Raw genomic sequence first — 17,241 nt, 5'->3', positions numbered from 1 at the left:
CTCTAAATAGTCCCACCTCTCATCTAAAGTCAGCTGGGATAGGCTCCAGCATACTCCTGCGATAAGAAAATGGATTACATGTACTGTACTATATGCTACATATATATATACTAGATTGCCCAAATATCGGTGGAAAAGGATAATCGGTAGAACATGAATGCATGAACGGTAGCAGCGTACCTCAGTGCCCTGCTCAGTTTGTCATAGTTCATGTGAGGTTTGCACTTCCTGATCCCCCACAGTCGGGCCACCTCATCCGGATCCTTGATGACAAACTCGCCGTAGTCGCCCTGCCAGGCGATCACCCCCTGGTACTCCTCCTTCTGCAACAGCTCCAGGATGAAATGCCACAGCTGAATCTGCCTGGATCCGGGGCTCGACTCTGGCTTGTAGGCCCAGTCAGGGAAGGCGAACCCTGCGTCAGAGAGGAGAGGGATTAAGAGGCCTGTCGTTTATCCCCATCGCTTTGCCACTGGGGATGGAGGAGGAAGGGGCGGGGAGGGGGAGGATGCTGTCCAGATGACTGATGAGTGATGAAGGTGAGGGATGATGTGTTTAATATCACAGCACGTGCCTTGAGCTATGTTAGCGTGCGCTAGTGCCCTCTAGGCTGCACAGATTGGTCAGGTGGGTGATGATACGTCTCTGGGAGCCATGTGATTGATGCTGCGGCGCGCACATCAGCCTTAAAGCTGACCGTCTTGCACATCACACATGATGCTTTAACTCATGGAACAATCAAAGTAGCCTTGAAGAGCAGTCGATACGTAACTTGAGGAGAGGGCAGAGCTCCGCCGAAGCTAAATAACGCTAGTTTGGATCAGCACCAATGGCGAGCTCTTTTTGTCTTTACTTTGTCTTTATTGTTTTTTATATTGAATGTAGAGCAGTTATTTAAAAAAAACGTTTTGGCAGTCAAAAACTCTGCCTAGCAACAAACGTTGGCCAGACATTTTTCTTCTAATACATATTAAATTGATTGTGACATTTTGGAACACATAAATGTAAATAATTATTCATCTTTCTTCTATATCATCTTTTTCATTCATTTCTATTATTTATAAATAACTGATTATTTGTAAAATAATATTGTCAATTATAAAAAACTTTTCTTACATAGAAAAATATTTAATTTAAATTTTTTAATGACATTATGACAACATTTAATATATACTTTTTGCCTTTTGTCACATTTTTTGCAGGTTATGTACTTCACTGAAAAAATAAATGTGATGTAAATTATATACAGTATGTTTAATATTAAAAAATGTTGTACTGTGATTTAAAATAACATAAAAAATAATCTTTTGAGTTATGTTGAAATGTGTCCAATAATTGTAATTCTAATGATTAATAAACAACCAAAAATATGGAATGCTACCCCTTTGGTAGAAATTATTTAGGATTGCTTTAAAATTATTTGGTATTTTTATTGTAGCTAATTATTTATAAGATACATTTTTTAAAGAAAATATATGGGTAATAATTTTTAATTAAATTACATGAAAAAAACCATTGCCATCATTAATAATTTTTTAATAATTTTATATGTATTAATATTATTTGTTATTATTTTTATTGTAGCTAATTATATATTTTTTTTAAAGAAAATATATGGCTAATAATTTTTTTAATTAAATTACACAAAAAACAATTGCTATCATTTATACATGATTTAATAATTTTACATGTATTAATGTTGATATTTGAAAACATATTTGTAATTAATTTTTAATGGAATGGATTACCCAAAACAATACCACAGATTTCTGATTAAATGTTTCCAATACTAATAATCAATACACATTTTACAGCTTCCTCTAAATATAAAACCTGACTGTCATCAGTCATCTTAGGTTGGGGGTCGGGGTCCTCACCTGGCGTCCACAGGGCGGGCACCGGGGGGAGCAGCAGATCGCTGACGCAGTTACAGTCCATGCCTCTGCAACACCTTCAACGCAAACACATGAAAAACATGATAAGTTTTAGCATTAAAACACACAAGTTGCAACAGAGTGTGAAAATCTTCCTCAGGGGGGACGACTAGAAAATGGAGGTGAAGGCCAAAAGATTCAGAACCGTACCTGGTATTGACGTGAAATACGGCAAGGTTATGTTTTTTTATTTTTATTTTTTTTTTGATGGTTGCAATCCAGTGTTAGCCACCTGAGGCCGAGCGTGATGCAACGCTGTGGATACGCACATGCATCGATAAACAGCAGGAGAAAGAAATAAGCACGTTAAAGTTTAATTTGATTTAATAAGCATGAATTTTCAAGTATTCTTGCGCAAAGTACAAGTGCGGTATACAATGTTGTTTATCTGCCAGATATTACACATGCTGCATCATGTTCAATGTGCTGAAAGGAACTTTTAAGACTTTGGAGTGTGGAAAAGTTTCTGTTGCAAAAAGTAGATTAATGCTTGAAAATGAACGTACCTCAAAATCGCGTGTAGTAATTTATTTAAAAGTACAATGGATGAAGTCACAGCATGCGTGCTTTGTGTGGTAATTATGTTAAATTATGTAAAACAAGGAAGAGCTAGCATTACTACATATTTTGTCATACATTTTGTAACTACTTTATATATATACTTTAATATATGCCCAACTGATGTTACTCACAGTCATTTTGTTTTCATTTATTTTACAATTTTGTAGGAAACTAAACACGGAAATAAAACAGTACATTTGAATTGAATGTGCAAATGTCCGCACTGATGCGTTAACAAGTTTGCATGTTCTCCCCGTGCATGCGTGGGTTTTCTCCGGGTACTCCGGTTTCCTCCCACATTCCAAAAACATGCTAGGTTAATTGGCGACTCCAAATTGACAGTAATCCATCTTTTATTGCGGTCAATTGGTTCCAGACGTGACCTGATAAGTGAATTTCCCTAAAGTAGAATTCTTCCTTTATAAAACAAATATACAGAGCAGGGCGGCACGGCGGTCTAGTGGTTAGCGCGCAGACCTCACAGCTAGGAGACCAGGGTTCAATTCCCACCCTCGGCCATCTCTGTGTGGAGTTTGCATGTTCTCCCCGTGCATGCGTGGGTTTTCTCCGGGTACTCCGGTTTCCTTCCACATTCCAAAAACATGCTAGGTTAATTGGCGACTCCAAATTGTCCATAGGTATGAATGTGAGTGTGAATGGTTGTTTGTCTATATGTGCCCTGTGATTGGCTGGCCACCGGTCCCGGGTGTACCCCACCTCTCGGCCTCTCCAGCCGCGACCCTCTTGAGGAAAAGCGGTAGAAAATGAATGAATGAATATATAGAGCATAGAAATCATGTTTACAACATTCTAAACAGGCTTTTTTGACATTATTAGAGCCCTTTAGATATGAAATAACATCCCTATGGTCACCTTAAACTCGTATTAACCATTATAATAGACATAATAATAAAACATAATAAAGAGTATGGATAATAATAAAACATAATAAAGAGTATGGGCTGCATGGTGGTCAAGTGGTCAGCACGCATGGCCTCATAGCTAGTCGACCCGAGTTCAATTCCAACATACTAGGTTAATTGGCGACTCCAAATTGTCCATAGGTATGAATGTGAGTGTGAATGGTTGTTTGTCTATATGTGTCCTGTGATTGGCTGGCGACCAGTCCAGGGTGTACCCAGCCGCTCGCCCGAAGACAGCTGGGATAGGCTCCAGCACCCCCCACAACCCTCATGAGGATAAGCGGTCCTTTCCAAACTATGTCACACCTACAGACTATACTAGACAGATGGGTGAGTTTGATGACTCATCATAATGCATGGACCTGCATCAAACATGTATGTACTATATGTGTATACTGAGTATACATCCCATCCCTTACAGTCACTCATTAAAAGGACAGCGCAAGACTAAGAGAGGACAAAATCTAAGAAATAACACGGATGGTAAAAAGAGAACTAAGAGCTAGCGTATTCAGTAGCAGCATGAAAAACACCAAAGATAAAGAGAGAAAGTTTCTACCATCCAAAGGCCAGGAGCGGGTGGAGAGATGGAGTCTCTCAAAAGAGAGAGAGAGAGAAGTGCCTGGAGTTAGCAATAATAATTTATACAAACACACCTTAATAATTCACGTTCCATTTCAATGCTGGAGGGAAAAATCCCAAATTCACAGAGCATAATTAAATAGAGGCAGAAGGAAGAGTGAAAGGAGCGATAGAGAGGGCAGCATTAAAGATAGCAGAAGAAGAAGTAAAGCAGCAGGGCTGCTTCTTCTTCTTCTTCTTCACGGTAGCTTTGTAAAGCAAACCCTTGATGAAAAGTCACCATGTGTCGACCGCATGACCAGTCAGGGTCACGCCGAAATCCTCCTCTGTTAGCGCGCCTGCGGACATGGAGTATGTGGGCGACATCATTAGTGTTATGATTAGCCATTCGCTCATTGAAATGGGAGCACCTTCAAGCTAACACTCTCTCGTTAAGACATAAGCTAACTTTTTATACGAGATATACTGGAATTTAAGTGTTCATTTTAATTAGTGTCAGAAAAAAAATCAGCTTTTAAATTAACGTCATTTCATACCAAGAAACAACTTGTTATAACAAATGTTCATTGTGACTAAGTTTTTGTTTGAGCCAATCTATAAAATTGCTAAATAAATTAAATTCATAATTGAAATTTAGCATAATCAATCCATCCATTTTCTATGCCGCTTATCCTCACTGGAACCTATCACAGCTGTTTCTTTTTTTTAGGCCGAGAGGCGGGGTACACTCTGGACTGGTCGGCAGCCAATCACAGGGCACATATAATAGACAAACAACCATTCACACTCACATTCATACCTATGGACAATTTGGAGTCACCAATTAACCTAGCATGTTTTTGGAATGTGGGAGGAAACCGGAGTACCCGGAGAAAACCCACGCATGCACGGGGAGAACATGCAAACTCCACACAGAGATGGTGGAATTGAACTCGGGTCTCCTAGCTAGGGAGCCCATACTCTTTATTATATTTTATTATTATGTCGATTATAATGGTTAACACGAGTTTAAGGTGACTATAGGGATGTTATTTCATATCTAAAGGGCTCTAATAATGTCAAAAAACATGTTTAGAATGAATCTATGCTCTATATGTTTCTTTTATAAAAGGAAGAATTCTACTTTGCGGAAATTCACTTATCGGGTTACGTCTGGAACCAATTGACCACAATAAAAGGTGGATTACTGTCAATTTGGAGTCACCAATTAACCTAGCATGTTTTTTTTGGAATGTGGGAGTAAACCGGAGTACCCGGAGAAAACCCACGCATGCACGGGGAGAACATGCAAACTCCACACAAAGCTAGCCGAGGGTGGAATCGAACTCGGGTCTCTTAGCTGTGAGGCCTGAATCAAAATCTGATTCATTTGACTAGTGTGAGTCCTCTTACTTGAAATAATCCACAAAGTATTAAGGGATGTTTCAGTCAACCTGAATCCTATAGAGCACTGTGAATGTGCCATACAATGGTAGCTTCAAACCAAAATGTCAGACTTCCTGTCTGTTTTCGAGCATGGGTTCTTGAGACTTTTTATTGCGTCTAGTCGTGCGTGATAAGGTGGGTTGATTTATCGGTGTACGACGATGTAGTATATGTATTATGTATTATGTATATGTAGTATATATATCACATTAAAATGCTGCCTAAACGTCCCAACTGAAGGCCGCTGTATGGCCGAGCCTTGAGGGGGAAAAAAAAAGCTTCACATTTGAGGTCATAATCTATATTTGCCCTCTCTCATGTGGACCGCAGGTCACCACTAAGGTATCGCGTCTTTCATTTTTAGTTTTTCTTCTCCAGGTTTTTGTCGGATTCAGTAAATACCCTCACCTGCTACACCCCCCCTCCTCTCTATACATCCTACACAGGTGAATCCTCCTTTCCTCGTTCCCTCCCTCTTGTCTCCTCTGCCATTCATTTTAAGCCCCGCCCACCCACAGCCAGGCCCGCCCCCCTGTTATGTGTTTTGTGTCGGCGCAGTAATTTTCTGTTTGATTTCGGAGGTAATGCATTTTTTACAAATCAAAGAGGAAGCAAGGCAACCCCCCCCCACCCTACTCTCCTCACTCCATCCATCCATCCATCCCTCCCTCACGTCCTCCTCCGCCCACCCCACCCTCTCGGCCCCCCCCAGGCCAGAGAGGAGATAAAGGAGCCCCCATCATTTCCTTGTTAGTTTTGATTTGGCCAGCGCAGGGCTTTCAAGTTCCCCCCCATCACCCCCAGAAACATTATAACTAGCAGCCCAGGGAATAGCGCCGCGCGTGCGCCTTGTGCACATGCCTACACGCACTGACTGTTAGATGCACATGACACACTGACTGACTGGAAGTGTTGCGTGGAACTACAAAAACATACTCAGGTAGCTGACACACACACACACACACAAAATAAAGACGTAGAGCCCATCGATAGTGACTGAATCAATACGGCAAAGAGAGCACTACTTTGTTTGCTAAAAAAGATGCCGGCACGCTGATAAAGCAACAAAAGCAACAAAGCATTTTATCGGACGCCATAGTAACAAAATGGGCCTTTCTCTCTCACCTAAACCCCAGCAAAGGTGATGGATCGCATCTTGACAACACGGCGTTTACTGTACACACCAAACTCTTCCCTTTCTGGTAGTGAAAAGTTGCACTCCCACATGTGTTGCACTCAACATTAAAGCAGGAAGTGCTCTTGAATCCTGCACAAACATGTATTAACAACTGTATTATTGTAATATATATATAACAGTCTGTCATCTACAATTAGAATTGCCTCTAATTGGTGACAAATAGGGCTGCACGGTGGCCGAGTGGTTAGCGCGCAGACCTCACAGCTAGGAGACAAGGGTTCAATCCCACCCTCGGCCATGTCTGTGTGGAGTTTGCATGTTCTCACCGTACATGCGTGGGTTTTCTCCGGGTACTCCGGTTTCCTCCCACATTCCAAAAACATGCTAGGTTAATTGGCGACTCCAAATTGTCCATAGGTATGAATGTGAGTGTGAATGGTTGTTTGTCTATATGTGCCCTGTGATTGGCTGGAGACCAGTCCAGAGTGTACCCCGCCTCTCGCCTGAAGACAGCTGGGATAGGCTCCAGCACCCCCGTGATCCTAGTGAGGAAAAAGCGGTAGAAAATGAATGAATGAAATGAATGTAGAAGTCACTGTTTCCAAAGAGAATGTGGCAGCAAGATCAACCACCACCTCCTTCGAGAATCATGTCTTCAATGAAGCTAAAAGTTAAAAATATGTTAAAAAAAACAATAACAAAGTAAAACTATAATTGTAAAAATAGAAAAAACTTCTTTTGTATCAACATTTTTGGCTTGCATATGTTTCACTGTATCGGAGCCACTTAATTAAAAACTGATGGATTTTAAGAAGGTTCTAAGTAGGGCTTCAAAATGCAAAAATGATACATGGAAATGAGACAAAAAAAATTTGAGTAAGCGATTCATTGCAAACAAGAACTTCCTAGAACTTCCCTTGCCATCCATCCCCATTCATTCATTTTCTACCGCTTATCCTCAAGAGGGTCATGGGGGTTGCTGGAGCCTATCCCAGCTGTCTTTGGGCGAGAGGCGGGGTACACCCTGAGCTGGTCGCCAGCCAGCCAATCACAAGGCACATATAGACAAACAACCATTCACACTCACATTCATACCTATGGACAATTTGGAGTCGCCAATTAACCTAGCATGTTTTTGGAATGTGGGAGGAAACCGGAAAACCCGGAGAAAACCCACGCATGCACGGGGAGAACATGCAAACTCCACACAGAAATGGCAGAGGTGGAATCGAACTTGGGTCTCCTAGCTGTGAGGCCTGCTTGATAACCACTCGTCCCCATCAATTGAATATAGATCAGGCGAACACACGGGATGGTCCAGGATGGGCAGTCGTGAATGACGCCTCCTGCACCATCGCCACATTACCAGCTGCCGGTTTGACGCCCCTGCACAACCTAAAACTCCATTGTTCCCTTGAAAAAAAGCTCCCCTCTACTGTGTGGAAATATCCCAGATGGGATCTCCTTGTCATGCCAGTGAAGTTGGAAGCCACCAGAACCGTTGAGTTTACATTTTTTCTCATCAGAGAATAAAACTTCCAATGCGCCATAGTTGGTGTGCTGGTGTGGATTTTGTGGAATATAAAGGAGACGGGGCCTTGGCTTTTTTTGTTCCATAACCCTCCAAATCTGTTAAAAAGTTTTACATGATTGTCTTACTGCGTCCAAACTCAGCAGCAATGGCGCACTTGCTTGTGAAGTGTGACAATCTGCACACATTCAACTTTTCCACCCTTCTTCAAATTTCGATCAAGAGTGTAATGAATGTGGAAGATCTTGGTAAAGATCCTTGTGTCATATAAGCGTACAAAAATCCCTATTTTATCGTGCATACATCGGCATGTTGTGATGACAAGCGAGTGGGAGTCATTTCTAACACAGCAAAAAGTCAGTCAACGTTGGGGTTCTTTTGACCTTAACAACAAAGTGCAGTATTCCTACATAAAAATATACATGCATATTTTGAAGTGGACATTATTGCCTGAGGGATTTTAACAGCTGAAGAAAATAGATTTAAAAGAAAACACACACACACACACACACACACACACACACAAAAAGGAAATCGCTTGGCACTTAACCCTCGTTGTAATGATGTAATCATGTCATTTTTCTGGAATAAACTGGATGAAAAGTACTTTTATTGACAAAATTATTGGCAAACTGTCCCCTGCTGTACCACACTCACACTGCTCTACGGCATTTGTGTTTAGCAAGTGTCTAGAACCCATTCACGGGAAAATGCCCTTTTAATTTAAAATTGGTGCGCTTGGTGCGCTCATACTGCTCTACTATATCTATATACTGCTCTAAATATCACGGGATTTGGGCTGCATGTGCATGGATATGGGATATGCAAGTGTCCGTGAATGCAACAGCAAAAGCTTCTTAGCAAAAGCTGGCTCACCATTGACAGTATTTTACTAGTTTTGATCCTGTTCGTTGTATATGAAGTATGTGTTAAGTGTCCATTATCTGACTGGGATCTTCCCATGGTGTCTCAACTCAAATTACACCCTTCTTAATAGTGTCCAAAATACAAAAATACATACAGAAGATGAAATCTCATTTTTGGGGACAGGTTTTCACCGCTGTGCCGTGTGGGGATTAGTCTCCTTGCACCGTGAGACGTTCAGGTACACTCGTAATTGTTTTTCACTTTCATTGATGTACCCCACTTTGGGAACCTCGGCTCTAATCCTGTATTACTGAAGTTTCCCGACTTGGTGATTACTCATTCATTCATTCTCTACCGCTTATCCTCACGAGGGACGCGGGGGTGCTGGAGCCTATCCCAGCTGTCTTCGGGTGAGAGGCGGGATACACCCTGGACTGGTCGCCAGCCAATCATAGGGCACATTTAGACAAACAACCATTCACACTCACATTCATACCTATGGACAATTTGGAGTCGCCAATTAACCTAGCATGTTTTTGGAATGTGGGAGGACCCGGAGAAAACCCACGCATGCACGGGGAGAACGTGCAAACTCCACACAGAGATGGCCGAGGGTGGAATTGAACTAGGGTCTCCGAGCTGTGAAGTCTGCACGCTAACCACTTGACCACCGTGCAGCGCTTGGTGATTAATTTTGACTAATTCTGTGTTTATTTTTAAGCAGAATGACACCACTGACTTGACATGTCAAGTGTACCCAGGATCGTATGGATCGCCCGTACTCGTGAGTGCAGCCTTAAATCTCTCAGGTTTTCTTGCGGTGTCTGAGTTGTTCTTGTATGTTTAGACGTGACTAAAAAAAGATATTTTGTCAGGTGACATCATGCATGTTTGAAAGGATATGCTGACTGATGTCAGGTTTTAGAAGTGGGCCCGGTGGAACAAAGGTTAGTGGGCCATTCAGGGAACATTACATTTAAAGAAGGAAAGAGTGATGGGTCATGGTATAAAAACATAAACTATGAAGTCTGCCTCTCCTGCTTTTCTTTTTGCAGCACATGAAACAAACTCAAACAAACTGTGCATGTGTCTCATCTTTTTTTTTTTTTTCGGGTTGCCCCATCTTTTTCATTTCTTGCCTCTCGCCCTGTCTTTCCCCCTCTTCTCTCTGTTCCTCTCTCTGGTTAGCGCTGACACACTGCTGTGCCTCAGGGTGCAAGAACAGAGGGACTCAGCGATGGGTTTGTTAGAGGAGGGGAGACGAGGAGGAAGAGAAGCTTGTCCTTCCCCATGTAAAAGACAGCTTTGGTATACGCAATATTGTGTTCACTGGAGCTAATTTGTTGCAATATAAATCACTTTGACACAAAATACCTTGTGTACACAAAAGTAAAATTATATCTCGTCCAATGAAAGCCAGCCAATTATGCAGCAGGAAGTCCGCAAATAAAGTTTGCAAATTAGAATAGAATTCCAGTGCTTTCGCAACCAGCTTAGTTTGTCCATGTCTGTCTCCTTCAAGAAGCACCATTTTATACACTTTTTGCATATAAAAAACATCAACATCACTGTAAGGAGTGGAACAGGATGACACAAACGTTAACAGAAGGTTGAGAGCCCAAATCGGGTCGCTAAATGTCAGTTAAAAGCTCTAAGTCATTTTATACATCATCAAAGTTGCCAGACGTAATAGATGCCATACGCAGTATCACATACAACTACGTAACATTAAAGGGCCGGACAAGGGGACACAAGCATTAGCAACAGTAGCATCCCCTAACTATATAAGGAGCCAAGTACTATATAACTAAATAACACATATAAACTATATAACAGATTTTAACAACAACATAATACTATGTTAGCGTACTTCCTGAAAAAAAATAAAATCAAACAATTAAGTTTCAAAGCAGGCTGTACGGTGGACTAGTGGTTAGCGCACAGACCTCACAGCTAGGAGACCCGAGTTCAATCCCACCCTCGGCCATCTCTGTGTGGAGTTTGCATGTTCTCCCCGTGCATGCGTGGGTTTTCTCCGGGTACTCCGGTTTCCTCCCACATTCCAAAAACATGCTAGGTTAATTAGCGACTTCAAATTGTCCATAGGTATGAATGTGAGTGTGAATGGTTGTTTGTCTATATGTGCCCTGTGATTGGCTGGCGACCAGTCCAGGGTGTACCCCGCCTCTCGCCCGAAGACAGCTGGGATAGGCTCCAGCAACCCCCTCGACCCTCGTGAGGATAAGCAGTAGAAAATGAATGAATGAAGTTTCAAAGCAGTTTCTCTACAAACAGAGAACAAATAAATGCATCTTAGGGTGACTACCTATAGCTTCAGATGTATTTATGCTTTAAAGCAGCCATCTTGGCTCCTCTCAAAATGACTGATCCATTCTTAGGCCCTGTCCACCTCAAAACCTTCCTGGGATTTGTGTTTTTGTTCCTTCATTCATTCATTTTCTTTTTTTTTTTTTCATTCATTTTATACCGCTTATCCTCACAAGGGTTGGGGAGGGGGGTGCTGGAGCCTATCCCAGCTGTCTTCGGGCGAGAGGCGGGGTACACCCTGGACTGGTGGCCAGCCAATCACAGGGCACATATAGACAAACAACCATTCACACTCACATTCATACCTATGGACAATTTGGAGTCGCCAATTAACCTAGCATGTTTTTGGGGAGAACATGCAAAATTTTGGAATCAAACTTGGGTCTCCTAGCTCTGTGGCCTGCGTGGTAACCACTTGAACACTGTGCAGTCTTTGTTTTTTGCGAACACACTGTGTCGGATTAGTAAATAGTCACATCAAGATGGGAACGGATGAAACGGTCAAGGTTGTTGACTTCTGGTCATGTCATGTGACGCCAATAGGGTGACGACGGTGCTTGCTTGCCTATACGGAAACCCAGAACCACCCAGAACTCTGCTTCCTTTTTGATGAAAGGCTGTAACGATAAATACTTTTGCCATTTTGACCTGAAAAAGGGGGGTTCTCCTTCAATGTCCCCATTTGGCTCAGGGTCACATGGTAGAACATCCTGTACTGATTCATCCTAAGCCGATCGGGTTCAGAAATTCAAGTTCCTCTTAACTAGTATGATGGTTCAATAGTTAGCATGCAGACATTTGCAGAAATATGGAGGGAAAGAAACAGTATTGTCATTTTATGAAATATTTGTGTGTGCTAGCATGTGTGCGTAATTAGCAGATTTGTCCGCAAGAGTCAGGGTTTTTGCAGGTCTCAAGCAAGTCTCGAGTCAAGTCTCAAGTAAAGATATGCAAGTCCAATTTTCAAGTAAATACAACATAGGTCGAGTCAAGTCTGAAGTCATTGGCTTGAAATGTTCAAGTCCTTACAACTCAGAAGCACCGTGTGAACAGGTGATTACAAAACCTAAAGTTATCTTGCTACTATGTGGCGGATATGCAGTTTTATCGTAATTCCGCATTGTGTATATCGCGGCTTTCAGGTTTCAAGTAGTGGGTACCGCTCGCAAAACATTTTGAGACTTTCCTGGAAGGAGGAGAAGTCCAACAAGTTGACGAGGAGGTGAGCATCAAGAAGGATGTATTAGTAGTACATATGGTATGGATGGAAAGAAAAAAAAAAATAAGGAAAAGACGGGGGTAACAGGATGAAGAAGAAAGTATCAATCGATACGGTTAAATTATTCATCGTCATTAATTATCGATCGCTCTCCGTTGCCGGCTCGTCCGCCGTGCGCCAGAGTTGAAAGGAGGGAAAGCGCGCTTTAATAAAACCTGCTCGGGCCTCATTGTTTCATGTCCTGCGGCTAGAAAAAGCTCGAGTTTAGTTTGGCCAAACGCGCGCACACACACCCGAGTTTATAAAAAAAAAAAAAAAAAAAAAAAAGCTTTAGGGAGGCTGAGGCGCGTGCACGCTGTTGACTGGGCGGCGGCGGCGTCTCGTGCAGATCAATGAAGGATCAATGGCTCACGCTGACTAATAGTCAGAGAGAGCCTTTGATCTCTGGACTGAGAGATCAAAACGTGCGCCAGAGAAGAGGAAAAAGACGGCGAGCTGACCTTCCACGGTGTTGGGTGGTTGGTTTGGCTAAATGGATGCTCATTTCACACAGACGCCACAGAATTGTCAAATCAGAGTCATTTACAGTGCCAGCTTAAGTCGACCTTGGCATGTTCCAATGCTCTTCTTGAGATACCAAGGGTTGATTTCTGTGAAAAATGTCAGTTGATGTTGATTATTGCTAGGCAGCTTATGTCAACATCCGTATGCTAGTCTGAGGGGCGTCAATATACAACGTTACTTCGTCATGTTGAAGAGTCCGACAATTTATTAATTGTGTTTATTTTGTGTCTGTGTAGCACTACAGAGTGTGCATACAGGGAGCGTCTTATCTGTATATGTGCAAATTACAAGCTCACTGTTGTCTGGAGTTGCTAATAAAGTTTTCCACCACAATTGGTTGATTTTTTTAAACACGGTAGTCCCACAAAAAACGTGTAATGACCACATTTCCACTACCGATGTTGTGCCGAGATTGTCTGCACTCATACGCAGACCAATATTACCACTCTTTGAGTTCATACACAGTAGGTCAGGGGTCTCATGAGCTAACATTAGCTCCTACCCACTTTTCAAGTAGCTCTCCAAAAGGTTTATTCAATTATTATCAACTCCTATACCGACAAAATGAGAAAGTGAGGTTTCGGCAGCAGTCCGGAAGTTCTTGGGAGCAATCACAGCGGAGAAGGCGTGCCCGGATGCGGACCGTAGGTGGACTAAATTAAAACACCAGAGGAAATACTGGAATAGGTGCAGATATTGGAAGATCTAGAAAGCTTTCTGTGTTGGTTATTGTGTGTAGCTGCTCTATAAGAGTCCATAACTCAATACAATGGGCAGAAAATGATCACAATGGGCCTACGACAAGGCACAAAAACCCCTCAAAACATCACAGCAAATCAAAGCAATGTCCCGTTTTGGAGCTGATTCATACAGAGAAACAGGAAACCCAAATGTCCCGAATCAGCTAATTAGGTGTGGTTGCCAATTGTTGCATTGTAGAAGACCCTCAAACTAAGGTGCTTTTCCTCCTGTGTTATGGCTGTAATTCTACATCCGAAGTCGGAAAGTGTTTAAAAAGGCGGGAAAATGCTGGCTACGAAAGAGGCACCACTTGGCTGCTCACATTCAACATGAACAATTAAACATAATTCATGTTTACACTTTGTTGCATATGACAATATAGTCATGGTTTTATTTCATTTGAACATGCATCAGATTACAATTGAATGCATCCCATAATCAGTTCACAGTTCCACATGTCCAAAAGGAGGAGGAAGAAGCAAAGCTTATTAAATCCTACCCCTCCATCTGGTACTTTTACAATCAGTAACTGTTACATTTGTTCACTTCCTGCTTTCCTTTTTTTCTTTTTTTTCTCCTCCTCTTTTCGAAGAAAACCCCATTTTTTATTTTAGTTTATTTTATTTTTAAATGCATTTATTAGTACACATAATTACTTTCATGTATTTGTTGATTTCTCCAGACATTTTATCAAGAAAATACATTTATATTTTATGTTATTTTCTTTTATAAGAATTTTTTTTTTAAATCACATTTATTTATTTACACATTTATCAAGGCATTTTATCAAAGAAATGAGCACTTCCTGCTTCCCTAATATAATTTAATTATTATTTTGGTTGTTGATTCCATGTTTTTTTTTTTATGTTTTTTTTCCCTTGAACTGGGCCATGTGGGAGAAAAAAAATCACAATTGTCACACTTGTAGTGTAAATACGGCCTTTTTTTTTTTTTTACTGTTTCTAACAAGGCATCGACAACAAGGGAACCATCTGTTGTTTCCACAGAACAGATGTGTGTCCTGTGGGCTCAACTTCACGCCTGTAGAGAGCTCTGTGTGTGTGTGTGTGTGTGTGTGTCAATGCAAGCAGCTCATTTTGGGGGTCAAAGGTGGGGGGTGGTTTGTCACCCTCATAAAATGAGAATGTAGCAAAAAAAAAAACCAATACAGAAGCAACACTATCAAACTATGTTAGAATAAAACAGTTACACAGTACATCTCAGTCTTCACTTGCATGGCCTCTCTAGTCAGTGAGTTACTCCCTCTATCGCTCTCACTTCCCGAATTAACCACTCAAGAAGTCACCACCGACTCAATCAATAGCTCATACATAAAACCTGCTATAATCGCCCCCCCCACCCCTCCCTTTCTCCTAACCCTCCTCTGGCAGTCCTCTTCCTTGCTCCCTTTTCAAATCATTCTGTACATAATCACCATAGAAAACAACAAAAACGCTCTTCATCAATCACTCAAATTTACACCCCGACCACTGAGGGATCCTCCAAAATAAAAGCCCCCGGAAAGGTCAGAAATCATCATCCAAAATCATTATTACCATAAATTATATAAAGTGATATAAAGGGGATTGAGAAACTGGTGTTTCTGTCCTGGCTGCTCAGTACAATATGGTACAATAAAAAGACTAAAACTTTGACAAATGTAACTGTACAGATGGGGTTGGCTTTTTCTTTAGTATTTAATTTTAATGGTACCAGTAATTGTGATGGTAACCATAGAGCCAGTAATAGATGTTATTGTTTTGTAGAGGATATTAAGTAGTGACAAAAATAGTGCTGGTGTAGGTAGGTGATATGAACACAGGTAGGGTCTGCTTTGTCTTTGGCTTGTCGTACACAATTGTACACCAGGCTCTGTCCTGACTGCTCAGTACAACTTGGCTTAATACTACAAAAACAAATGCCACTTTTTGGCAAAACAAGATTTTGTCCATATGATCCATATAATAATAATAAAAATAATTCATTCATTCATTCATTTTCTACCGGTTTTTTCTCACGAGGGTCGCAGGGGTGCTGGAGCCTATCCCAGCTGTCTTCGGTCGAGAGGCCGGGTACACCCTGGACTGGTCGCCAGCCAATCACAGGGCACATATAGACAAACAACCATTCACACTCACATTCATACCTATGGACAATTTGGAGTCGCCAATTAACCTAGCATGTTTTTGGAATGTGGGAGGAAACCGGAGTACCCGGAGAAAACCCACGCATGCACGGGGAGAACATGCAAACTCCACACAGAGATGGCTGAGGGTGGAATTGAACCCTAGTCTCCTAGCTGTGAGGCCTGCATGATAACCACTCGTCCCCATCAATTGAATATAGATCAGGCGAACACACAGGATGGTCCAGGATGGGGCAGTCTTGAATGATGCCTCATGCACCATCTCCACATTACCAAGTGCTGTTTGACGCCCCTGCACAACTTAAAACTCCATTGTTCCCTTGAAAAAAAGCTCCCCTCCACTGTGTGGAAATATCCCAAGTGGGATCTCCTTGTAATGCCAGTGAAGTTGGAAGCCACCAGAACCGTTAAGTTTACATTTTTTTCTCATCAGAGAATAAAACTTCCAATGTCCCATAGTTGGTGTGCTGGTGTGGATTTTGTGGAATATGAAGGAGGCGGGGCCTTGGCTTTTTTTGTTCCATAACCCTCCAAATCTGTTAAAAAGTTTTACATGATTGTCTTACTGCTGTGAGGTCTGCATGCTAACCACTTGACTGCCGTGCAGCCCGGAAACAATACAATTAAACTGCATTATCGGTCGGGAATGGGAAAAATATGAGCTTGCATCCTCGTTTCTGGTGCATCCAACGTCACATGTTGCACTAATCTTCCAGTTTTTCAACAATTGAGCAATGAAATCAATTCTTCAGACTCTATTCATGGAAATATATGACTATTTGTAACATTGACCAACGTGGAATCTTTCCCTAGCAAACGAAGTTTGCTTAAAGCGGAACCACATGAACAAAAGCAAAACATTTGAGCGAGGTCACCTGATGCTAACGTTGTGATAATTCCTCATCTCCCACGCTTTGGCAAAACACTTTAGGGACGTTGGAATTGTGCAGCATCTGTGCAATGTGGCTATATTTTTTTCTTTAAGGGTGTCCGGCCAGAATGGAGCCAGGAATGCGTTATATACCAAAAGACATCAATATTGCATTATATCATGTTTAACTGGGAGACATCCATTGTTTGTGGGGCCTTAAAGATATTGTATGACCACTAGAGACACAAATGTAGGAGTTTGGGGGGGGGGGGGGGGGCGTAGAATTTTTAAAAATGCTAAGGCCTCCTCCTCCCCTGGCCGCTTCTTCTTCTTCTTCTTCTTCTACTCTGCCTGTCTCTCCAAAGTCTTTGATTCATCCATACAGTTTGATCTGCGAGAGAGCGAGTTTTG

General features: G+C 41.7%; 1 protein-coding gene across 2 annotated transcripts in view; it reads right to left on the bottom strand.

Moving 5' to 3' along the window:
- erfl1 (Ets2 repressor factor like 1) overlaps window positions 1-17,241 on the bottom strand; it is a 74,636-nt gene that overhangs the window by 11,324 nt on the left and 46,071 nt on the right. For both annotated transcript variants that reach the window (XM_078790790.1, XM_058052997.2), the window contains exons 3-4: window positions 1,878-1,951; window positions 181-415 (exon numbers count right to left, since the gene is read on the bottom strand). In XM_078790790.1, coding sequence (XP_078646916.1) covers window positions 181-415; window positions 1,878-1,938 — 296 coding nt within the window. In that variant the 5' untranslated portion in view covers window positions 1,939-1,951. The remainder of the gene's footprint in view (window positions 1-180; window positions 416-1,877; window positions 1,952-17,241) is intronic.

Source organism: Doryrhamphus excisus, linkage group LG5 (genome assembly GCF_037039965.1).
Source record: "Doryrhamphus excisus strain RoL-2023G ecotype Guam linkage group LG5, RoL_Dexc_Guam_v1.1, whole genome shotgun sequence".
NCBI lineage: Eukaryota > Metazoa > Chordata > Actinopteri > Syngnathiformes > Syngnathidae > Doryrhamphus > Doryrhamphus excisus.
The sequence above is the reverse complement of the archived record's forward strand: the minus strand, read 5'-3'. Positions and strand labels throughout refer to the sequence as shown.